At 42.3% G+C, this 26,214-nt stretch overlaps 2 protein-coding genes across 3 annotated transcripts in view; both read left to right on the top strand.

Annotated features, from left to right (window-relative positions):
- Positions 1-15,469, top strand: part of MICU2 (mitochondrial calcium uptake 2) — a 66,111-nt gene extending 50,642 nt beyond the window's left edge. The window contains exons 7-12 of the mRNA XM_083436629.1: positions 1,291-1,356; positions 4,481-4,578; positions 10,902-11,073; positions 11,954-12,062; positions 12,997-13,154; positions 14,639-15,469. Coding sequence (XP_083292755.1) covers positions 1,291-1,356; positions 4,481-4,578; positions 10,902-11,073; positions 11,954-12,062; positions 12,997-13,154; positions 14,639-14,743 — 708 coding nt within the window. The 3' untranslated portion in view covers positions 14,744-15,469. The remainder of the gene's footprint in view (positions 1-1,290; positions 1,357-4,480; positions 4,579-10,901; positions 11,074-11,953; positions 12,063-12,996; positions 13,155-14,638) is intronic.
- Positions 15,470-17,135: 1,666 nt separating this feature from the next.
- Positions 17,136-26,214, top strand: part of ZDHHC20 (zDHHC palmitoyltransferase 20) — a 45,964-nt gene continuing 36,885 nt past the window's right edge. The window contains exon 1 of one of the 2 annotated variants that reach the window (XM_083436670.1): positions 17,136-24,702. In XM_083436670.1, the coding sequence (XP_083292796.1) occupies positions 24,540-24,702 (163 nt within the window). In that variant the 5' untranslated portion in view covers positions 17,136-24,539. The remainder of the gene's footprint in view (positions 24,703-26,214) is intronic. The other variant, XM_083436669.1, reaches the window with a different exon arrangement.

The following is a 26,214-nucleotide window of genomic DNA, read 5'->3' as shown; positions in this document are numbered from 1 at the left end:
CTGGTGCTGATACACCCAGGAACCTCACTAAGATGTTGGAGAGGCTGCACTTCCACAGGCACATACCTCCACATGTAGGAGGAAAGCCCTAAAATCCAACCCTTCTGGACACCAGTCCTACAAGAGATATGCAAAATAATTAAACAGGTATTAGAACTCACCCCAGAACTGGTCCTACTGAGCATCTTTCAAGATCGTTATGACCACTCACATCATACAGAGCTTATAACCCACCTACTCTCAGCGGCTAGAAGCCTCATAGCCAGACAATGGAGAGACCTGTCAGTAGTAAACATGGACCAGTGGTATCAAATTTTATGGGAAATGGCCTTACTAGAAAAGCTAACCAATAAACTGAAACTGACATGGGGACAAATAGAAGAGGATGCCTTTACCTCAGTATGGATCCCCTTTATCACATACACAGCCCGACAAGACAATGACAAGAGTCCACCGACAGCATATGAATAAATCTTGCTTACCTGACCCAACAAGCACCCCCCCAAATGCAAACAAACCCCACTGCAGACAACCACAGAAAACCAACCACACCTTGCCCCCAATACCTCTCACTACCAAGGAAATGTAATAAATGAATAGAAAGAGAAAATACCCAGTTGATGCTGACACAAAACCCCACATGTACACTATATAAAAGAATATGTCTCACTACCCCACCCCTCCCCTCCTCTCTCTCTCCTCTTCTTCCTCAACCGTATACAGTAGTACCTCCATTTATGTAACCCTCTGATTACGTAAACTTCGGAATGCGAAAGTGGCTAACCTGGAAGTATTTGACTGGGTTTTGCCATGTGCAGAAACGGTCCTCTGGTTGCGAAAACCTTTGGATCCGGCCGGACCTTCGGAACGGATCCCGTCTGCAACCAGAGATACCACTGTGCTTTACTCAGCACTAATGTCTCACAACAAATGTAACTGATTTGTAAGAAAAACTGTGCAACCTAAAAAAAGAGACAATGCATGTACGTTTGTAAACCAAGAAAATCGAAAAGAAAAAGAAATGATGAGTGTGATCTTCAATGCTTGAAAATTGTGTGTGGATCATTCATTTCACGTGTTACCAGATTCCTTAATGAAAGGCACTGGATAAATGTGAAAGCTCCATCACATGCGACAAAGGTGTATAAAGGCTTTGCACTCAAGGTACCTGTGCAGAGAATTTTACAGTTTGTGTATGGTAAATAGCACTGAGAAAGAAGCTATCTGTTAAAAATGCTTTGGTATGAAAAAGAAGATAGTAAATGGAAATATATATCACTTTTGTTTTAGCTGCAGAAAATAATTGGGACGCAAGATGAGCTTAAAACAGCTTTAGGAGATGAAACACTATCTCAGGTAGGTCTTCAGAGAGTGTGATTTTCTTTCTAGCAGGTTGTTCTGGCACTAATGCACTGTTATCTTTTAAACATTATTCCTTTCACAGCTTGTAGCTGATTGCATCCATGTCAGCTCTGATGCTTCATTAAATGAAAGCATCTGATCAGTTGACCTTGCTTTTTGCATGTTCTTAGTAAAATAATTCCAATTGAAAAATAATTCATTTATTTAATATGTAGTCACATCTAAAGGGAGACTTTTAGTATAATACTTAGCTGACTTGATCAAAGAACAATAAATGCACTTCCAGGTCAGTTTGGTACCCCTGCTTCCCAAGTTACAATTAATCTTTCAGACCCTGCCAATAAAATACTAAACATTAAAATACTAACTAGAGTCAAAAAGCTTATTCTACTCTTCAACCCCACATCCAAGACCATCTCTGCCATATATTTCAAAATCAGAATACAAATAAATACTTTGCTTGGCCTTATATGGACAAATAAAAATCTTAAGACTATAGAGGAGAAGCTCAGTTTAACTGACTATTTTTTGATAATTTAAAGTTTAATTCCAAAGGAAAGATTTGTTTTTTAAAATCATTAATAGTCTTGGACATCATGATCTAAGCTTTACTCATAGCTTAGGACAATTTGATTTATGGAAGAAATTCAAGACCTATTGATAGAAACATCTAGTATTAAATTTTAAAAATAAATGGTTTTAACTGTTGTTATTTTACTCTGTATAATATGCTGTTTTATATGTCATGTTGGAAGCTATCCTAAGAATACTACATAACAAAGTCTGGTCTAAAAGAAATAAAATTAAAAGATAAATGGAATGGGGCTAATGTTTGATGGCTAGAAGACTTTCAAGTCATATTTTTCTTATGCATAAATAACCTGAGTGAAAGAAAGCAATGGAATTTGAAATAACAATGAATAAAGGTAAAGGTACCCCTGCCCGTACGGGCCAGTCTTGACAGACTCTAGGGTTGTGTGCCCATCTCACTCAAGAGGCCGAGGGCCAGCGCTGTCCGGAGACACTTCCGGGTCACGTGGCCAGCATGACATCACTGCTCTGGCGAGCCAGAGCCGCACACGGAAACGCCGTTTACCTTCCCGCTAGTAAGCGGTCCCTATTTATCTACTTGCACCCAGGGGTGCTTTCGAACTGCTAGGTTGGCAGGCGCTGGGACTGAAAAGCGGGAGCGCACCCTGCCGTGGGGATTCGAACCGCCGACCTTTCGATCAGCAAGCCCTAGGCGCTGAGGCTTTAACCCAATAACAATGAATAACAATCATTTATTGTCCACACTTCTTTTACAATACAAATGAGAAGTGGAACAGGTAAAAGAATTTGATTCATTTGGCTTGAGGCAATGGCTTGTATCCAGTGCTGTCTGTTCATGAGCGGAATGAACGTCTGCTCATGCAATGGGACCTTTCCCTCCTCTCCTTGCTGCCCCCCCATGTGCCCACAAAAACTGCTGCAGGGCATAGGAGCCAAATCCTAGGGGCCAAGGTCTCTTCAGCACCCCCAGTATATTTGAGGGGGCCAGGAACTCCCCAAACTTGATGAACATTGGCATTCAAATGGTGTGCGTGCCCCACGACTTGTGATTGATCACATGGAGTGGGGCTTACCTGCCCCTCCCCATATTATATTCATATTGGCACCCCTGCTCTGGGGGGTTGGGGGACACTGGAGCAGATTTGAGGAGCATGCGGTGGGGGTGGGGAGGGAGAAAGGAAGGACCATTGCTCAACTGGCACTCACGCAACTTTAGAAGTCAGCCATCGGACCTACTATTGAAATATCAGTTTGAAAATATCTATGGTAATAATTAAGCATTCAGTTTCCCTCAAATACTGATATTTGGGAGAATTTCTACACTACTAATTGGTCAACATTTATCACCTGCAAATCAGATGCTATATATTTCGGTTTGCTATATTGTTTTTTAATCTTAGGTAAAGGTAAAGGTACCCCTGCCCGTACGGGCCAGTCTTGACAGACTCTAGGGTTGTGCGCCCATCTCACTCAAGAGGCCGGGGGCCAGCGCTGTCCGGAGACACTTCCGGGTCACGTGGCCAGCGTGACATCGCTGCTCTGGCGAGCCAGAGCCGCACACGGAAACGCCGTTTACCTTCCCGCTAGTAAGCGGTCCCTATTTATCTACTTGCACCCGAGAGTGCTTTTGAACTGCTAGGTTGGCAGGCGCTGGGACCGAACAGCGGGAGCGCACCCCGCCGCAGGGATTCGAACCGCCGACCTTTCGATCGGCAAGCCCTAGGCACTGAGGCTTTAACCCACAGCGCCACCCGCGTTGGAGTTTATTTTCCTATATCCCCTGCAAAAGATTGTTTTCTTTCTAGTTCGGATTATCTTGTTGTGTATCTTCTTTTTTTTTCTCAAGTACTATGTTAATGTAAAAAACATAGTGGCAGTATTCTATAATTAATGATTTATGAAGTTACATTATTTGTTAGGTTTGCATAAGTATGTAAGTTTTTGTAAAATACTGTAAAATACAGCACACATACTGAACAATTTTTGGGTGGCTTAGAGATGGCTCATGTTACTTCATTTAGTGAAAAGTGTCATGGAACAAATGAAGAGTGCTACCTGAACTATAAAATGTGTTGTCATGTGTGCAGAAAGCATGAAATACACTGAACTAATGCAACTAGTTGATTATACTGAAAGCCAAATAACCATTAGTATTTAATCTTATGAATAGATGGCTGTCTTTCATCTTGCCTCTTCAGCAGAGTAAAATACACACTGGCTATTTAGATGTCACAAGAACATTACATTGAAATCCCCATAGACTCCACGTTGCTTAGTGTGTTGTTGCGTTCAAAGAAATGAGACTTAGGCTAAGTGGTGAAAGAAACACATAATCTAAAAATATTGTATTTTGTGTCTGTGGCTTTAGCCTTTCAAAGGGATGGAATAGCTGAGCTATGTGAAATACTTTATTTGTTTTCTACAGGCCTTTTTTCCATAAGGAAAAATTCAAATATAGAGTATTTGTAGAATTATTTAACCATTAATGGGAAATGTAGATCTTGAGCCAATGTAGAGCTTTAACACAAGAGGTATTCTGACAAAATACTGATGTGCATTTTTTCAGGAGCCAGAATCAGAAGACCCTGATATTAATACCATGTTACTGGTCCACTTCTTTGGAAGAGGAGGAAAAAAGAAGCTTCATTACTGTGAATTTCACAGGTAGCACTGAAAAAAGATAGTAATTAACGCTTCGGTTGTCATCTTGGTTTGCTCTGTGTGTTGTGAGTTTTTCAGATCAATCTGTCTATCAGATACTACAATTCACTATTTTGGCTTGTCTTAGCATTTTCTCTCAAAAAGATCCCAAATAACTTCATATTTAGTAACACACCATGGGAATTGCATCAGCCATCTTGTCCGCATCCCATCGGGTCTCTGGACTCCTTTGGGAAGAAGGACAGGGTATACATTAAAACAGCAACAACAACAATATGTATATGCCTTTGCCCACATTTGCCTGGAGGTTCTGACCACACTTGTAGCCGTGACACCACGGAGGAAACCCCCAACAAATCACAGTCCACAGGATTCCATGGGGATTATTATAATGTACGCTGCAGTTTTGTGTGGCTCATGCTGAGGTCACAATATCCCTTGACAGACTGCATACTGCTTATCTCTACTGAAAAAATAAAAGAAAAATTCACTTTGTAAAGGTTGATGACACCTAAATGCATTGTAGAACAGAAAAATGCAGTTTACCCAATCTCTTCATTGTTAGGATAGAGAAACTGGGCGAACCATATTTTTTGTTCTACAGTTATGCGTTCAGAAATGTGTAATTGTAGGCAAATGCATAATGAATTTCATTACCCTCTATAAAGTGTTTGGGGGTTTTTTTGAAGCAGAGGCACCTCAGGTGAGAAACCTACCTTTTGTGATATTTACTCTGTGGCTATAAAACCTTGGGTTGCTCTTCCCAGAGCAGCCTGCTTGGCCTAATCTTGTTTCTGAGGGTGAGAGTCAACATCACACCATCACATGTGACAGGATTTTACTTTGTTCCCAGAGCTCTGCATGCTCCTCCCACATCTACTCTGCAGGGTCTCCCAGTCTTTCATAGCAGATCTTGGGAGTGTACAACAGGCTGCATGGGGGAGGAAGGGGAAATATTTGTGTAACCAGAAATTGGTTGAGCAAGTGAGACACCATCGTTGGATATCGCCCTAAATGTTTAGTGAGACCATTGATGTTTAGCTATTGATGAAGTCTTTGACTCCTTTTATACTTGTTAGTTTTTTATGCAGAATATCACCGTGTAACAAACTGCTTCCAATACTTGTAATTTGTGTTGCACACTGCTTGGTGTATTCTTTGTGTAGAAAGCCAGTACTGAAATGTGATAGGTTTTGGAAACATGGAAAGCCAACTAAATATTAAACCTAGACTGCATGAAATCCAATCTTAATCAACCCTTAGCTACCACTGGGATTACTAATATTAGAAAGCCTTTTAAAGCGATGTTTAAAAGCACATTAAAACTTTGCATCCATTGAAAGTCTAGGCTGATGTTTAAGTAAAAATATCCTAGTTACTTAAACTTGTATGCTAACTCAACTCAATCCTTTTATTTGCGGAATCATCTGCAAATCAAGTCTGTCTACTTTAACTCTATTTAAGAAACTCCCTCAAGGCCACTTCACATATTAGTTGTCATTCATAGGAGTTCTTCTATAAATCACTGCTCTTCTGGAAAACACAGCTTGGGAGGTATTTCTACCTATATTGGCTCAGGAGTTCAACTAAAAATTGCACAGGAGAATCTGGAATACACACACAATGAACTGAAGCAACATCATAAAGAAGAGTGGGCCACAATTCCTCCACAAGGATCTGAGAGGCTGATAAAGTCATATAGCAAACGATTACAGTGGTACCTCTGGTTACGAACTTATTTTGTTCTGGAGGTCTGTTCTTAACCTGAAACTGTTCTTAACCTGAAGCACCACTTTAGCTAATAGGGCCTCCCACTGCTGCCGCGCCGCCGCCGCGTGATTTCTGCTCTTATCCTGAAGCAAAGTTCTTAACCCAAGGTATTATTTCTGGGTTAGCGGAGTCTGTAACCTGAAGCGTATGTAACCCGAGGTACCACTGTATTACCCTCCAGCTAACGTTTGGTTTCTTCCCCCCTCCCCAACAGACCAGCATGGTTTTCTGCAATTTGTCTCCTCTCAGCCAAACCAAGAATGGAGAGGTGTTTCAAATGCTGTGCAAAACGTTTCCTCCCACTGATTTCAGGTGCACACCAACCTTCAAATAAACAAGCCTTTGAAGTTCTTAAAGATATTGAGAATTCTGTTGAGTTAGCACTCCCTCTGCTCCCCTTTCTCTACAGTAGGGGTTGTTAACAAAGCAAAGGCCAGAGTGCACCCGTAAAAGCTTGTTTGCATTTATAGTGCGAACTGGAATGTCTCAGGTAATTAGATAAAATCCTGCATTGACCCAATGAGGCATAACACTGATAATACTGTGTACCTACTACAGTCAGCAAATGTAGGTTTAAGACCTTTGCCTACCACACAGATAGAAGCCTGTAATCAAAATTGGACTCCCACATCTTGCTCTTAAAGCTGTTGGGTGAGTGTCGGGTTTAATACAGGTAATTTTTCAACAATGGCATTTATTTTTCATGCACTTGGAATGCGTCTCCTTATCACTATCCATATAGACCCACTCCATCTGCATTGTGACCTGACAGCAAAGTTTGTTTTAATGCATAGGAAGGTGAATGAAAGGATCAGCGTCTTTTTTAAAAAAAAAAAAAAAAAAGCGCAGTGGAGATATCACTTTTCACATTATTTTATTTGCAAGTAACTCAAGCACATCATTTCTGTGTTTCTATTGTTCGGGGAAAATGTGATTTCTATCTGATGGCTTTTCACAACATTTCTACCTCACATGGGAAGCCATTGTTGGCTTTCTGATCAAAGTGCCATGATGTTTTTACAAGAGATGACTGATGAGCTGTACAGACATAGATCATTGTCAAAGGCAGGGGGGGAAATGATGGTAAATGCTTTTATCATTTTCCAAGTTCTTGTTAGAAAGGCTTTCCATTGATCAGCGGAGTAGCTAGAGAAAGCAGGAGTGATTACATTTGATTAGGCGGCTTCAGATATAGTTACCTGTGTAATTTACGTTCCTTAAAATTGGGGCGGGGGTTCATTCATAAAGCTTAATGGTGTTTACCTGTGATTAGTAGGTGAGTTATCCCCCCCCCAAAAGAAAAAAGCAGGAACAAAACTTTTATTATTTATTCTCTCACTTCCCAGAGTGATTGGTTGTTGCTTTGCAACACTTAGCTCAAGGCTGGTGTGCTTTGTTTCCTCCCTTCAGAATCCACTTTTTAAACTAAGCCACATGGCAAGTTGCTTCTGTGTATTGAGTGTGGTTCCCCTCCCTCGCTCTCCATACTGTTCCTGTTTTCCTTTTTAACCGTTTACAGTAGCAAATTGCTTGATCTGCATGCTTAACATCTGCACACCAGTGGTATATACTATCTGTCAAATTAGCTTCAAGTTGGTTTAGAGTCTTCATAGTGGGACCTTAGTCCATTTGCTTGCTGAGTTCAGGCCCAGGCCTAGCTGAATTGATAAGAGATTATTGATACTGTTTGAACCTTCTAGAGTTATTGTTCCAGCTTTTGGTTAGAATTAACTAGCGCAACCGACATTCTCCTCTGAAGTCTCTGAATACTTATTTTTAAATACTGCACTTCTGTGCAGATTTTGGCTTCCTCCTTGTTAGTATTATTCAAGCAGTACAAAAGGATTCGAAAACTTTCTTTATGAATTAGCTGTTTTCTGCACTTCCGCAACAGCTGCAGCAGAGGCGTGCCAGAAAAGTAGCTGGGGCTTTAAAATAATTTTTTAGAACACGTCTTTCCATTCCGTAGGCCTGCCAGGCAGCTTACAACAGTGGAATGGTTAAATCCAGACTTCTAAACCATCAAAAAAGCAAATAAAGTAGAATGTAATTTATTATATTGACAGAGAAGATAGCATGGAAAAACAAAAGAAATCATCACCACCCCAAACCCAGCTAAAGGCCATTAGCTGAAAGCTGGCCTTATAGGCTTCATGGTATTCCATAGACAAGGTGCCATGACCAAAAAGGCCTTGCTCCTAATTGGTACAAATCCCCCAAAGGAAGGTTTTGGGCTACCTAAAAATGTTACGTACTGCAGTGTTCATATGAGGGAAGGATTGTATTCATTGTATTCAATATACCTGTTCCCACTGTCTGTGCTAACTTTATTAAAATGATGATTTAGTGAAAATCCAGCTCTAATTTATCTTTTCATAGTCTCTTAGTTAGGGTCTGTTTGTATATTATTTTCCCCCGGGGATTCTTTCCAGGTTTACATTCTCCTTTCCTTCCCTCAGCTCACCCAATAAAGATCTCCCTTATTGTTGCTTTAAGTAGGAATTAAATTAAGTTGGTTCCAAATTCCTGGTGGAAGAATCAACACACGCACTTGAAAGGCTTCAGATACTGCCAAGCAAACCATATTCTGTAGCTGATAATTGTCTTGGTGATTTAAAATGTGTATTTTTTATTTTAAAAAATTGTCCCAAACTTTTGTAAACTTTGGCTTTCAACAACGTGTGTCTTTTGGGGTGGGGTGTAGTTTTCAGTTGTGACTCTTTTTGGAAGTGGAGTTAGAAGCACTAGATCGGATCCAGGCTCAGTTATTTGAACTTTGACCCTGTTGAAATCATTGGTTTGTATCCTGACTAATCCTCTTCAAATGGGTTGGCTCCTTCTTTTCTCAAAGGGCACTGGGGTTGAGCAGAGGATCTCGGGGATGACACAACATTTTTGGCTGATCTCCCAAACCCTCTGCTCTGCTCATATGGTACTCCAGATTGTCTCTCCCACACGCCAGAGCAATATTTTCAAGGGGGTACAGAGGGAAGGGGATTTCGGCAAAAGTCATCTCCTACCCTTATCCTTCTAGACTATGGGCGGTTGCATCTTCAGGCAGACCAGACCCTAATCTCCATCACCCCATGCAGGCCAACTTTAACCAGTGGGTGGGACCACCCACCTGTCAATCACCTGATGTCACTGTGACATCAAGTGACTGAAAACCCAAAGAAGTCACTGTAACTGCCAGTCAGCTGATTGGTGGTTACAAGAAGCCCCTTTGATGCCTCTGCAAGTTGGTGCATGGGCAAGAGATTCCCCACCCCTGCTGTGGATCTTAAAAATATGTTCAAAGATCTGGCAGCAACTTGCAAAAATAGTTAGCCACTTACAACTGGCAGAGCTTTAATTCCAGTGACAAAAGTGACATATTTTAGGTGACATTATTCTTATGTTCTCTTTATTTATGGGGATGAGGAAAGGCAAAGATTTTGATCAGTTTTCCTACAGATAAGGTCTTCCTTCTCTTCTCCTGCCCCACCTTAGTATCATAGAGAAATAAATAAGATTTCCCCCACCCAATGAATATTTGGATCCCATCAGTTGTCAAGGAAAAAAACAACTATCTGACTTTTAGAAGACATCTGAAGGCAGCACTGTTTAGAAAAGTTTTTAATGTCTGATGTTTTATCGCATTATTATTATTATTATTATTATTATTATTATTATTATTATCATCATCATCATTAATTCTGTTGGGAGCTGCCCAGAGTGGCTGGGGAAACCCAACCACATGGGCGGGGTATAGATAATGATGATGATGATGATGATTATTTACTGTTACATAAAGTTATTTTTTGTAACGTTCTCAAATACTTGTGGACTACTTTATATCAAAGTAAAGAATTTTTGAGGCAGAGCACTTGGGTAATAATTGTTAACTGTTATTTGTGCCTAATCAATCATTATTCCTTTTAAAGGCTATTGGATCACCTTTCGTTCCCCTATTCTGTTTGTTTACAGCTTTCCTCAAATACTCTCAGTTTTAAAGCTATGTGAGTCTTTTTGTTGTTCCATTTACTGTCTAGTTGGCTGCTACAAGTTTTATGCCACTTCCATGTTTAAATATCCTTTCCCACTCAGGTAAGAGTTATGCATATGTGTAGCAGCAATTTTTTTGCAGCACACAGCTTGCTGCTACAACATTCATAAACGTACATAGATTCAGAGTGCTCCCTACTGGTAGAACTGCTGAAAGACAACATTACAAAATTGGAAAGGTTGAAACTACATTATGTACTGAAAGTATATCTTTATCTCACAATGAGCAACTTAAATCATCTCATCTTACTGAGTTATGGAAGTTCCTGCTATTGAGACCTAGAAGCCAACAATTTGTGTGTTGTGTTTTCTATCTGATTAGTTTTTGGAAAATTAAGGTGAGACATTTTCACTGCATAATAGCTGTGAGAGAAAACAGTGAACCTCAAGGCGATTTTGCTTATGTGTAGTGTTTGAGTTCCTTATAAATGTGAAAGCATTATCTTTACTATAAGAAATGGTTCGTATTCTCTGCTTATGAAAGGAATTAAGTTGCAACTATTGTTTCTTAGATTTATGCAGGATTTACAAACAGAGGTGCAAGAGATGGAATTCATCCAATTTTCCAAAGGTCTAGCCTTCATGAGAAAAGAGGATTTTGTAGCGTGGTTGCTGTATTTTACTGAGCAAGAGAACAATGAAATTTACTGGCAAAATGTGAAGGAAAGAATCCAAGCAGGAGAGGTGCGTATGGAGTTTCTAAACCCAAATGGCTTTTTTCTGGTGTAATTGAATAACATTCTTCCTAAATCTAAAGTATAGCAAATGCATTCATAGAATCATAGAATCATAGAGTTGGAATAGACCACAAGGGCCATCGAGTCCAACCCCCTGCCAAGCAGGAAACACCATCAGAGCACTCCTGACATATGGTTGTCAAGCCTCTGCTTAAAGACCTCCAAAGAAGGAGACTCCACCACACTCCTTGGCAGCAAATTCCACTGTCGAATGGCTCTTACTGTCAGAAAGTTCTTCCTAATGTTTAGGTGGAATCTTCTTTCTTGTAGTTTGGATCCATTGCTCCGTGTCCGCTTCTCTGGAGCAGCAGAAAACAACCTTTCTCCCTCCTCTATGTGACATCCTTTTATATATTTGAACATGGCTATCATATCACCCCTTAACCTCCTCTTCTCCAGGCTAAACATGCCCAGCTCCCTTAGCCGTTCCTCATAAGGCATCATTTCCAGGCCTTTGACCATTTTGCTTGCCCTCCTTCATTTTTACTTGTTTTGATGTTCCAATCTTTACCATCTTTACTTCTTAATTTTTATTACAGTTATATGTTTCTCCAAGGAGTTCAATGGTGTTGATGCTTCTCAGTCTCCCCATTTTATCCTCGCAAAAACCCTGGGATGTAGGCTAGGTTTAGAGACAGTGACTGGCCCAAGGTCACCCAGTGAGCTTCATGGCTATGTAGAGTCTCGATCCCTGGTCTCCCAAGTCTTAGTCCAGTGCACTATCCATTACACCACAACTTTATAATAATATTAAATGCCTTAAGAAAATGCTTAGTTTTGAATCACTCACCTAAAAATAAATTAAGTAGGTCTATTTGGTATTTCAGAGTATCAGTTTGGAGGAATTTAAGACTTTCTGCCAGTTTACAAACCGCCTAGAAGATTTTTCAATTGCCTTGAAAATGTTCACGGTTGCCAGCCGCCCTGTTAAACGAGGTAAGAATAATTTTGCACATCAGAATGTTAAGCAAGAAAATACACTTTGCAAGTGGCTTCTGAAAACATGTGCTATAAACCTGTGTCATGTGGTGTTTTCTCCTTTTATAAAAGGATTCTGAGTTCCTCTCAGTTCCTTGCTACTTGTTTTGGACAACCAGTTGAATATTACGGATCACTATTTACTGGTGGTTGGGAGAAGCGGCAGTAGGAATTTTCCCTGGCATTTACTCCTCCTTTGTCAGCTGGGAGACGCTACAACTGATCACCAGCCATGACTGCTGCCTGCACTTGGAACTGAAAGATGGCAGCTTGCTGTCTTCTTCAAGACAAGAAGTAGTGATTAGATCCCATTAAGAAGCTGAAAAATTAATATTAAGGACTTAGCATGCAATGTTTTGATCGTTTATTTGATCACACAATTCAAATTATGTTTTTGCACTCAGAAGGAATAGTTTATTTGTTAAATTTATAGATCTTTCCACTATTCAGTTCCGTAAACTGATCTATAATCTCCCTTTTAATGGTGATGTATGGTGTGTTGTAAGGGGCGCGGGTGGCGCTGTGGGTTAAAGCCTCAGCGCCTAGGGCTTGCCGATCGTAAGGTCGGCGGTTCAAATCCCCGTGGCGGGGTGCACTCCTGCTGTTCGGTCCCAGCGCCTGCCAACCTAGCAGTTCGAAAGCACTCTCGGGTGCAAGTAGATAAATAGGGACCGCTTACTAGCGGGAAGGTAAACGGCGTTTCCGTGTGCGGCTCTGGCTCGCCAGAGCAGCGATGTCACGCTGGCCACGTGACCCGGAAGTGTCTCTGGACAGCGCTGGCCCCCGGCCTCTTGAGTGAGATGGGCACACAACCCTAGAGTCTGTCAAGACTGGCCCGTACGGGCAGGGGTACCTTTACCTTTACCTTTATGGTGTGTTGTGCTTTTATTAGCCGAGTTCAAGAGAGCTGTGAAAGCTGTTACAGGACAGGAACTCTCCGAAAATGTTTTGGACACCGTCTTCAAGATCTTTGATTTGGATGGAGACAATTGCCTCAGCCATGCAGAATTCCTTGGAGTCCTAAAAAACAGGATGCATCGAGGCTTAAGGGTAATGAAGCCTTATTCCTAAAATAGAATGTTTAATGGAGTAACTGTTTTTAATCAGTCAAGGTGCCAGCATATAGACCATATAATCCTAGTGGGAGCAGTTTGTGAAAGTAGGTAATTGTGGAAATTTTACAGGGCTACTGCTTTTAAGGTGGAATTAAAAACAAAGAGTTTTCTTATTAAGATGAACTTTTTATGGAACAGTTAGCTAGCCTATTAAGTTGTTTGCTTCTGATGTATGCTCATTAGACTTCACTGAACATCCAGTCGATGAAGGGAGGCACAAACCATCTATCTCCATACCAACATATAACACACATCTACCAGATTAACCATTATCATTCAGTGCTAGCACAAGCAGAGACCAAGAGTGAGAAAGTGCTCCATGCCAGAGACTCTAGTAAGCCAAAAGCTTAGATTAGTAACACCCAGATGGCTCAACAATAAGGTGTGACAGACCCCACAGGAGAAGACCAAAATATGCCCATCTGCTTTGTGAAGAGAACTTTTTCCTGGCTTCAGAGAGGTCTCTCTCTTAGACCCTAAAATTTAAACCCACACATACAGTGAAAACCTATCAAGTGAACTGATAACCAGATTGAAATCTACCCAGCATAACACTTGATGTAGAATAGCTAAATTGTTGTTGTTGTTAAATTTGTATACACAGTGGTACCTCTGGATACGAACAGGATCCATTCCGGAGCCCCGTTCGCAACCAGAAGCAAACGCAACCCACGTCTGCGTGGGTCGCGATTCGCCGCTTCCGCGCATGTGCGTGATGTCATTTTTGACCGTCTGCACATGCGCGAGTGGGGAAACCCGGACGTAACGTGTTCCGTTACTTCCAGGTCGCCAGGGAGCACAACCCGAAAGCGCTCAACCTGAAGCAACTTCAATCCGAGGTAGATCTTCATCTGTAGATCTCAGGGCAGTTCACAACATAAAAATGCAAGATAAAAAGGACAGACTATCCCCAGAACAGGGGATGAGAGAAAGTTTCATTGCACAAGAGCAAATATTTACACTGATAGGATGAGTTAGCTGGCTACTGTCCTTTAATAATTGTGTTAGGGATTTTATCCCCAACTCCATGGAAGTTAGCAGCCAGGTTTCTAATGGCCATAATGGATCGAGGTTAATGAGGCAAGTCTAAATAACTTAATTAATCATATTCAATCGTATATTTATTTGCTGTCCTTTATATACTGCTTCTGTGAGTGTACTCAAAGTGTGATGCAAATGAAAAAGGGGATTGGGGAGGGGGAAAAAAATAAGCAGATGAAGTACTCTTGTTCCTAGCTGCTCATAATGACCAGCTGGAATGGCCACTCCAGAGGCAGCTCTTGGTGGAGAAGGACCAAATGTCATTGGGTTTCATCCAAGTCATTGCCTTGCCCCTCTATCTGGTATAGCCAGCTAAAAAAAATTAGACTTAAATACAGTGTGGTAATTAATGGTTTTTTTTATTAAAAACAAAAACAGGTGCCTCAGCAGCAAGGAGTTCCAGGTTACTGGAAATGTGTGAAAAGGGAGAGCATTAAAGGAGCAAAAGAAGTCTGGAAACAAACTGGGAAAAGTCCCTTCTAGAAAAAAAGAACATCATTTTACAACTATAAATGTCTGGGTTTGCTTTTGGTGTATGTTTGTTTACATAATGGCTATATTTGATGGAATAGAATATCTTTATACAATTGAGTGTTGAACAAATTTTTTTTCTCATTATAATTCTACAGTATTCTACAGTATTTATCAGTATAATCAACATTGATGGGGGACTATTACAATTTCCAGATTTCATAAGGTGTTTTAATTCCCAATAGTACTGAAGTTCTAAAAAATGGATACTATCAAAATCCCTTAATTGATCAGTCTGCCTGGAATTTAGTAGAAATTTCTCATTTTGCATATGTTTCATAAGAAAAGCACATCCTATTAGGCTGAAAGACCTAAAAGGATATCCTGTGACCAGAAAGAAGAAAAGCCTGAAACCTACAACTCCAGAATGAATTTTATAAAGCAACAATCATTTTAAAACTACAATCCTCAGCTGCCTCACAGATTTCACTAGTTCTGAACAATTACCAGACTGAAACTTTGTATATTCCTGTATATTTTTCTTCTAATTTATACAAATATATTTTTGACTGTTCTATTTGCAGTATGCTTTGCATCTCTCACTCCAGCCTGGAAATAGGAACATGTTTACATATAAACTGGAAGATTGTAAATGGTGTGAATTTGTATAGACAAAAAGTTGCATGCAGTCAAGAAATGGGTAGAAAATAAAGTGTCTTTTGGTAGATATAAATGAAATAGCTTCTGGCCATCCTTGACACTGAGCTTGGCAATTACCTTTTCTCTGTGGGCTTGCTATGACCGTAGTGGTTCAGCTTTGCAGAGCAATGAGCGTCTTGATTATTTCAGGAGAAAAGAGATTGAAATTGGGAGGGGGAGTTAACTAGACCTCTAACTGTTAGGATATTTCCGTTCCACCTTAAAAGGGAGCAGGATGTTTGAGTCACAGCCTGTGTATTTCCTGTTCACAGGATGTTTTTGTTGTGTCTTTGCTTTCGTTTTCTCTCTGTGCCTGAGACACCGAAGCAGGCAGTCATGTTTTCTTTGTTCTGACCAACGCTGAATAAACTTGTAAATAATGCTCTCCTGCGTGCATCTTTCGCTGTGTGAATTCTGCTGATAGAGCGTGCATCAGCTCTGGAATGTGGCAAGCTGTTTCTGGAGCTCGTGTCGCTAATTGCTGATACTGTATCTACGGGAGATCGATGGATCGCAACGGAGACGACGTGGAGTCATGATGGACTTTGTCTCCCTGGCAGTATCCCAACACTAACTTTAGTATAACTAGAAATGGGAGGGAAGTTAACTTGAATAGAAATAAGAAACTGTGCAATGCCAATCTGTAATTTAGACACCAGCAGCCTCTGAGCCAAATCCAGTCTGTTGGGGACAGGGCTGTTGCCATGTTTGAGGCAAGGATCTCTCTAACCCCCACCACCATGGTCTCTCCCCCTCGCCTGGAAATGAAGGCGGGGATGGCTGTAGCCACTTCATTCGCTGCTTTGAGCACCCGGCTGATCACAGCTTCCCCATCCCTCCTGCTGCCTTCCCTGGTAGTGTGGCCTGATGGTGGGTGGAGATGGAGAACAGCACTTAGCCTGCCACTGAGCAGAGAAGTGCTGTTTCTGTTGATTACTTATGTTACACAGTTTTAAAAACCAATAAAGCATATATATACAAAAAGAAGAAGTGCTGGGTGAAGGAGCCGCCAGCATCTTCATTGATCCAGAAGGGCAAGGCATTCTGGTGCAGTAAAGGCGGCAGCAGCTGCAGCCACTGTTCTCTGCTGAGCACTGGGGCAGAGCGAAAGTGAAGAAGAGAGAGATGACAGCCCCTGCCCCAGCGGTTCTTCTGAGACCCTTGGGCCCAAGCAGTAGCTCCATCATCCCAGGTGGTCAGTATCAGACAGCCCCAAAAGCAAGTTGTATATTGTAGTCTTGGCAACAGGGCTTGCTGGCAGTCAGAGTCCTAGCCTCTTATGCTATCCTTGTAATGGCCTTCATGTAAAACTACTGTGTTGAAAGTAAAAGGCAGTGTTTCTGTGCTGGAGAGGAGAGGGCTAGAAATTCTGGGTGGGTGGGTGCATGCATGCACTTGCGTATACATCTGCATATGTGTTTTGCGTGAGGTTAAATGCATGAGTATGCATGAGAGGGAGAGAGTGCTGTGTGATTATGTCTTGGGTGAATGCATGCCTAGACTGACCATATCCAACCCTGGCATGTGGTCCTCAGACTACAAAACCTTGACCACTCCTGTAATAAATTGAGCAAACATAATTGTGTCTGTTATTTGCTATCGTACTTTCCTATTGGAAATGATTGACACAGTGCTGTGTATATTTATGGCACAGTAATTTATTCACATGGGGGGGGGGGCAGGAAATGCCTGGATGGCTGCTATCATTGTCTCTGCTGCCAGCCATTATGTCTCTACTTCAATGTACAATAACTCCCTGCCACCTAAAACCTTCTATTAGCAGTGCACTCCAGATTATTTTGAGCTATGCAGCCTTGGAATAGTGATTGGTGTCATCTGCTGCACCCATATAGCACAGTCCACATGCCTAATTAAGATAATTAGACTCCAGCCTGTTCTTCCGTGTGGTTCGTTAAGAACAGCTCATGGTTCACAAAGTCCTGTCGCCTGTTTTCTCCGGAAATGATTCAAAAATTTAGTACGTTGGGTGGTCACATGTCCTGTTTCATAGAGAAGATGTCAAGTCCAGTTCATAGATAAAGAACCATAAGAAAGGAGAACAGATGCTTTGAAGTTGCCCTTCAACCATTAGGGCAATTAGGACAGTTCCTCAGGGCAGCAGATGGAGCAGCCACACAGGTCACCTGGTCACAGCCTTTCCCCAATACAACATTTCTGTTCAAATTATAATCATTATTGATATGTTTGCACCAACACCTGTAAATTAGCATATGCAGAAATCTGCATCTTTCTTTTGTCCCCACACCCTTCTTTTTGTAATTTTCTTTATGCATCAGTGGCTATCCTTGGGGCATACCTGTTTTTAAGTACCGATATGTTTGCATCTTTGTTTGGGAAATAAAATACTACCACTCTCCCACAAGGTGGAGCCCTAGGTTTTCTAATAGTCCCTCTCCAGAGTCAACATTCAGAGACTAATTTGATGGTTTCTAAAATGGGAGAGAAAATGTCCGTGTTTAATATGCTCATAGAATTATAGAGTTTGAAGGGACCCCAACTCTAGTCCAACCCCCTGAATTCAGGAATCTCAGCTAAATCATACATGACAGATGACTGACTATCCAACCTCTGCTTGAAAACCTCCATGAATATCTAAATTTAGCCTGTGGGTGCAATCCAGAGAAAGCTAGGCCTTGAGCAAGGGCATATAAGCATGCTTTCAAAATGCATAATTTATTTCAAAGCTCTTGATAAATTTATGATAAATGCTCTTTATCATACCTCGTAGCTTTTTTATGTTCTAATGTATAATGCAGTTCTCATCCAGTGTTGTGGCTTTTTGGCACTGCAGCAGCATATTAATAAAAGTTTATATATGTTAAAGTCATTAAGTAATAAGGGTCAAGACACTGTAAATATAAGATCTTTTGAAGGAGCTTTAAAAATATATATACTTGGCTGTAGATCAGTGATAGAGAACCTCTGGTTTGTGACTTAATTAAGAGCCCACAAGATTCCTAATTTGGCTTATGAGGCCATCTTCCTCAACCATACCCACCAGGCCCACACCTGTGTCATCATATGGCAGGTATGGGGCAAGTAGAGACACAGCAGCAAAGAGCAAACAGGAGCTTAAAGTCTCAACAGTTTATTGACAAGCAGGGCTCACTGGCCAGTGCTGATAGCAAGCCCCTTGAAGTCCATTGGCAAGTACAAACTGGATTAAAGCTGCCCCTGCAAACCAACATTTCTCCAATGTAGGCCAGCTTTACAGACAGATTTGCTGGTCTGCAGAGGAAAAGGGTCAGCTTGAAGAAACAGTTTGAATCCAAACAATATTGACAAACAGGCAAAGCAGGTCTTGCTGTCAGTACCAATCAGCTGACAAGCAAGTCCCACCTGACATCATAATGTGAAGTGATTAACAGGTGTGTGTGGCCCTGGCCACTTTTTAAAAAATTGCCCATGCAGGGGAGGCTAGTTATTGACCTGACCCTTAGGCTGAAGAAGACTTTCCAGACTGTCATAAACTCCAATCTTCAAAGAGGTCATTTTGCCACCATTGGAGAGCTGCTGCTAAAGCTTGGACAGTTGCTTCCAAATAGTGTAAATGGTGTTGCTTGGTATAAGGAACTTCTGTATTCATAAGGGATTTCTGGAGCCAGAACTCAAGACCAAAGAGCAGTCTGGGACAGAGGGAAAATCAGAAGACAGACTAGAATCACAAGGCGCATCAGTGCTCCAGTAGACCTTATTACACAAACAAAGCTCCACTGAGACAGGAAGCCCTCCTATACTCCTTACTGCCCAGGAGCCTGGGTTGGGTCAGTTGGGTAAGTTTTTAACTAAGGCCTGTAATGACTCAGAGCTCACCTGAGGCAATGATCAGCACTGGAGCAGTGGTGAGCAGTTTCTGACCGTATTAACAATGATCAAGATCTGGGTGTTTACCCAAAAAGAATAGAGCTGGTCATTTAAACTGGTTTTGTTTAAACTCAAAGAGTTTAAACAAAAATATGTTTTTATAAAGTTTGTTAATTGCTTTGGTGACTCATTAATTTCATTTGTATTTTTGTATTTATATTGTATTATATTGGTTTGGTTACATTGGAAACTGCTTTATTTGCTTGGAAAAAGTAAGGTAGAACGCTTTAAATAAAAAGTCAGAGACCCAGAGAGATGAAATGCTGTTCTTGCTGTTATAGCCATGAGCACATAAGAACTGCAGGAGCTATGAGCTTATTTAGCTGTCCAAAATATGCTTCTGCATACACAGCAAACTCCTCTAGAAGCAACCTGGTTTTCCTCACACAAGGTATCTGCTCAAAGTTCTCCTTGCACAAAATAAATAGCTGTCGTGTATGCAGAGGAGGAACTTTGGACTCTGGCCAAATACAAGTGCATTTCACTAGATAAGCTCATATTGATTCTAGGGAGTAGCACAGAAAACCAATGAAGTGAAGTTGATAGGGTCTATCACCTGGGACTTCAGTATGTGGGTCAAAATCCTCACTGAATGCAGAAGTACTGGAACGGAATATGTACAGGACAGAATACTACATTTCGTTCCAGTATGAGCTCAACCTTGGCACGCTTTTTCAAGTGGAACATGGGAAATGTTAACACCATCGGGGAACCCATTAGTGTATCTGCCTTGAGTTTTTGAAATACAGGAACAAGTTGGTGTGCATGTTCAAGATGGCAGTGTGTGCTTCAAGTATGAACATCAATACTTCTGTTGAAAGACACACAAGAAACACACACACACAAGCACCAGCAGTGTGATATCTGCCATGAAGACTGAGACATTGAATTAAAACAGGTGTACATATTCAGTCAACAGGTCCAGTAAATAGGTTCCACTCTTGAAAATAGGAACACACTAAGTATATCGAGTGAGGGATGAAACTGGAATTTCCCAGCCTTCCAAGGGAAATACAACTTTGATGGACAAAGCAATAGTTAATTCGAACATGGGAAGCTGCCCTATAGTGAGTCATTACACTGACTGGCTGCGCCTCTCCAGGGCTTGAGACATTCCCAGTCTACCTGGAGATGCTAGGATTGAACCTGGGACCTTCTGCATGCAAGGTGGATAATCTACCCCTTAAATGCTTTATACTGTTCCACATTAAAATCATCTAGTCGAAAAAGTTTTATTGCCATTTTCAATTCTATATTTTGTTCCTATGCCTACTTATGAATGCGGCAAAAGTTTGTTGATACATGTAGTACAGGGAAGCCAATGTATCAAGCAAGTTCTGTATTTCTGTCCTAGCAGGATTGATATCAGCCAGGTAAAAGGATTTATAAAAATTGTGTCTAAATGCTTCTTGGCATTACAAGAATCTGCCCCTCTAGCATCATGCATCAGAGTAATATTCTTGGACTTCTGCTGTTTCAAGCAGAAATCTGGGAGTTTACTGGCCCGTTTGCTTTCCTAGTGCTTAATTTTATTATAAATCTGGTGTTGCAAACCTGGTTCTACATTATATCCAAAGAGTTTCCAAAATAAATAGTTCAGATTCGTTGTCTTTTCATTTATACGAGGTGTGAATAATGATTCTCTCTCCAAAAAAGTCTTAAATGCATCCCAAATAATTTGTAGAGATCCCTTACATCTGCTCTCAGATATCTAATCTGCATTAAAGCTGTGTTAAGCACGAGAGAGGCCTCTTTTTCTCGAGACTGCAATAGTAACCTTTAATACGACAGGCCAATAGTTTGTAAAATTAAGAGGACCAATTCCAACAGTTATTGTGAATTGTAAAAATTGATTAGGCACTAAAAAAATAGTGTGGCCTAAAATGTCTGTGGAGTAATAGAGAATAAATATTTGGTCACATTCTGTTGGATGGTGCCTATTCCAAAGGCCCATGAGATCCATAATTGCTTTAGCTGCACCCCCCAGCACCAAATAAGCGGCATATTTCTATCTAAGATAGTGTTGTATATGGGCAAACTGCTGCTGTCCTATAAACTTGAATATACCTACCCACCTCAGCTAAAAAGAAAGGGCTGTGTGTGTGCGCGCGTGCAAAGCAGTTGTAGGGAACATTTTAAGCCTGAGGGCCACATTGCCTCATGAGCAACCTTGTGGGAGCCACATGCCAGTAGCGGGCAAAGCAATATGATATTGGGGGTCATGCGAGGCATATGTCAAAACATCTGGAGGGCCCCAGCTGTTAAAAGCCATTGGTCTTCAACTGGTAGGTCAGGACCTGCTATCAGGCCACAGCCTGATCCAAGGTAGGTCACAACAGGAGTGCTTCCACCATATAATATATGGTAAAAGATTAAGAAAAGGGTCCCCAAACACATGTTTGGGTTAAAGATGGGACCCTGGGTCTGAAAAGGTTGAAGACAACTGCTCTAAGGCAATGGTTCTCACATTTATTTTATATCAGACTGGAAAGTGTAGGGGGTCTTGACAGAATACTTAATAAACTATTTCTGGTCTACAAGTCAAAGCACATACCTAACTCTTATTTTAGTAACATAATCTTGCCTTTCTGATGTTGTAAGAGGAGCATTTGACTCAGTACCTCATAACTGGCTATGGACCAGACCGGTCTGCTAGGGTACCAATACTAAGCTTTTGAACTGCATGAGGAATTTGTATACCGACATGACCTTGAAAGCTAAGATAGGAGCCAATCGTCAACTATCAGCTAAGACTCCAGTCCCAAAGGTAGTCCAGCAAATATGTATTTTGGTCCCTTTACTGCTTAATTTATATTTTGAACAGGGCTGCAACTTATTTGAAGATGAGACCACTTCTTTCCACTGAGGTTGGCCAAGGTGTTGTGCCATCTTATGATACACAGAGGATGCTATTCTAATTTCTGATATGCAAATAGTGTGTGTACACTACCAGGTGATTGTTTTTTATTACATTATTCACTTGAGTACATTTTTGTACTCAAGTGCCTCAAAGCAATTTACACCGTAAAAATAAAATAAAGACTTGAAAGTCAGATAAAAACGGCAACGAAGATGAAAATACCCATCCAACAATATATTCTAAAGGAAGAAGTCCTATCCACCTCACATCAAGGCTGAATACAACAAAGGCCACTGAGTTATCCTTGCAAATAAAAAATATAAACCTGGAGGTACAAAAATGTTTTTGCCTTGTGCCAAAAATCAGGCTGTTATGGCACCAGGCATGTTTCCCTGGGGAGAGCATTCCACAAATGTGGAACCACTACTGAGAAGGCCCATTCTCCTGTCGTCAAACTCTGCAACTCTGTCTTATTCCTCTGCAACTCTGTCTTAGGGCGAATATTTTTAGCAGAAGTGAAGACACTTGCACATATTTTTTTTTTTGCTGCAGTGTGAAATGTATATGAAAGTACAATGGAGATGTATTCTACCATTATTGTTAAAGTTCAGAAGGGAATCGTGAGAAATTAATATTTACTGTTCAGTCAGAGCAAGTATGTCATACGCAGAACTTGTTAAATTCATTGCAGATTCAAAAAGCACTTGAAATTTAATCGGCGTAGATGGGGATGTACAAGGGAATTTATGTGTGGTGTCTAACTGTAGCAAGAATAAACTAGTCTAATCCATTATGCTCATTTGTATTTTATTTCTCTCTGTAACTGTTATCTTTTAACGTGCATGAGCTTATTCTTTGAATTAATGCTCAATATGAAACTAAGTAGTAAGAAGACTTTATGGAGAATTTTAGCTGCCTGCTAAAAATACATAAAATGTAAAACCGAACTGAACTTCCAGTGTGCTGGGTGTGCAAAACCCTGTGAAGCAAAGCATAAGTCTGTCAGGTTTAGCCTCACTTGATTCAGCAGTCATCCTGCTTTTGAATTTGGATGAGGGTAGCAAGCGATGAAAATTCATTAACCATAGCTAGGAGAAGAAGAAAACATTCTTTCTACCTTAGCTGGCATTGTGAAAATCAGCACAGGGTTGTGAAAATCACAGGTTCTAGGCAGGGGCCTCTTGACAATTTGGCCCTCAATCTCAAACCAATTTATTTTAGGAGCACTCAAATCTCACCCTCTCCATTGCCCTTCCACTCTTGTAGGGGGACTGAGGGGCAAGCTCCATAGCGCGGAGAACATCTGAATAGAACAGCCATGGGTTGTGTGGCATAAAGTGCCCAGGGCCAAACATGGGCACTATTGACTATTTCACGATCTTTCCATGGTACCACTTGAATGGAGCTAGTGGGTCATAGCTTGAAAAACCTTTCAGACTTCCTTGACAGGTGAATGATGAATTCTGTTCATCAGAATAGCTAGGATCTTCTATTTCAGACTCACCCACAAAATGAAAGACTTGGGGTCAGGGGTGTCCACTTGAAGAAATATAGGGAGGGGGGAGAGAGCAGGTAAGCCCCACCACACATAATTGATCACATGATGCGGCTCTCACCATTTGAATGGCAATGCCCATCAACTGGGGTGGGGAGCGGCCCCTTCAAACATTTTATTGGGGGTGGGGGCGAAGGGGCCTCATTCCCTACACTTGAGGTGAAGCGTTCGCTGAAGCGCGAATTCAGGACCAGCGAGGCTCGAAATCTCTCCCCCCCCCCATCTTGTGACCACTAAACCAGGAGATTGTTGGGGGGTGTGGTGTGCACGAATGCCTCTTCCGACGACCCCGAAGAACGGTGGGCTTCCCTGGGCTGCGAGGAAGACTGCAGAGCCGAGGGCGGGAGCGCTTTTTCCGCGGAGCTGCCTCGCCCCCCCCCCCCCGCCCCGTGACCTTGACAAGAAGCGGAGGTCTCGGGAAGCCGAGGCGGCCTTTTTGCGCGAGGGGAGACGACAGCGGCCGAGGAGGGCAGCCGCTCTGAAGTGCAAGGAAGCCTGTTCGGGAGGCGAGCGAGGGAGGCGTCCTCCGTCCGCCTCAGGAGCCCTGCGTCTCCTTCCCTCGCCTCGCCGCGCCGCCCTCTCCCGCTTCCCTGTCAGGATTTTGTTCCGTGAGGGTAGCGAAGGCGCCTCTTCTTCTTCTTCTTCCCGCCCTCCCGAGTCGCAGCGCAGAGGAGGCCGGCCGGCCCTGCCCCCTTAGCGGGCGGGGGTGGCTGGCTGGCAAGGCGGGCGGGCGGGCCGAGGAGGCTTCGCCGCAGCGGAGAGCCGAGAGGCGGTTCCAGGCGGTGGGAGCAGCAGCAGCGGCGGCGCAGATGGCTCCTGCGGGCGGCGGCGGCGGAGGCTCGACGGCGGGGAAGATGGCGCCGTCGCACGTCCTCAAGTGCTGCCAGAAGGTGCTGGCGTGGGTGCCCGTGGTCTTCATCGCCCTGGTCGTGGCCTGGTCCTACTACGCCTACGTGGTGGAGCTGTGCTTGTGTGAGTAGAAGCGGGCTGGGCGGGCTCCGGAAAGGCGCTTCCTGGGATGCCCCTGAAACCGCCGCTGTCATGGGGGTTTGGCGGCGGGGTGAGTTTCGGGTGGAGGCCCTCTTCATCTCCTCGACCCCAGCGCCACCACAAAAAATAAACATTAAGTCCATTAAACGTTATAATGGTGGCAAGGCAAGTCTTGTGCTTCCTCCTTCCCCAAATCAGCCACCGCGCCTGCCTCGTTACTTCCTCCCTGCTGAGCAGCAGCCCTGAGGTGCTCAGCCCAGCAGCAGCGGTTATTCGTGGCTAAAGGGGATTGGGGAGACCTGTTGCCTCTTTTTCGCCCTGGTATCTGGCAGTGCCATATGCACAGGGTCTGTCCTGGGTGGTCTGCTGCGTTTATGAATCTGGAAAGAGGTAGTAGCAAGCACCACACACTCGCGCGCTCTCTCTCCCTCTCTGCACTTCGGGTTGTTAAAGTGGATTAGAGGCTTCCTTTCGAGGCTTGGCGCTGAAGGGAGCCGAAGGAGGCAATCCACCCTTTTGCAGCTCTGATTTGTGAATGCAACAGGGTATATCCAGGACGGAGCAGTGCTATTCCATGCACGTTTCCTTGAAAGCACCCTTGTGTTCAGATTGTAGCCTAAATAAGCCCCTGTTTGGTGTCAAACATCAGAAGTGTGCATAGGATTGAAGCCGGAACAAACCCATGTCTCGTGTTAAAATCTTGGACGCTTTAGGTTTTGTGGGACGGTGTTTAACTGATGTGTGTTTGTTAGCAGGCAAATGCTGGTGTTACTGAACATTGCGCTATGCTAAAATCCTTGGGTTTTCACTCTTCCCTGTAAGTTTTTGCTTCAGTTTTAATTCATTTGAGGCTGCCATTAACCATGACCCTATGGTGCTTTGGTTGATGCTAAAATGTTCTTGTGAGTCCCTTTCGTTGGACAAAATTTTAGTGGAGAGCTTGCGGGCAGGAACAGCAGTCCTTTAGCACTCCTGCAGTGCTTCATTGTGCCTCTCTTGTCATTGCTCTTTTGAAAGCATACATTGAACAAGGTTCCTGGTGAGATAGTCTGGGAAGGGTCTGATAATTGATCCTTATGGGTGGTAGGGTAGTTTAGCATAAGACACTCCACCCCAAAGAGAAATAGAATGATGATTTCAGAGATAAATTTCAATTGTATGGTAAGACATTAGCATGAGTCTAAACCTCTGCTGTTCATGAAATGATTATGGGTGCCTCTTCAAGATCACTTAATACAAGTTGCTCATTTTAACCACTTGTCCCCGCAATTAGGCTAATTAAAGGAGATGAAAGGATAGATTTTTGAAAACAGGCTTCATGCATATTTATTTGCTGAATGGCAGATATGCTTTAGTGATTGCAAGTAAGGAGTTGTTAACTCATCCAAAGTAAAGGAGCTAAGATTATTCGAGTGTATTCCTTCCAATGAGCAAATGATTGCTTCCAGCTTGACCACTCTTCTTCTTCTTCAACTTTTAAGTTACTTCAACTAG

The sequence above is a fragment of the Podarcis tiliguerta genome (assembly GCF_965153285.1).
Source record: "Podarcis tiliguerta genome assembly, chromosome: 4".
NCBI lineage: Eukaryota > Metazoa > Chordata > Lepidosauria > Squamata > Lacertidae > Podarcis > Podarcis tiliguerta.
Note: the sequence above shows the minus strand (reverse complement) of the source record. Positions and strands in the feature narration are given on the sequence as shown.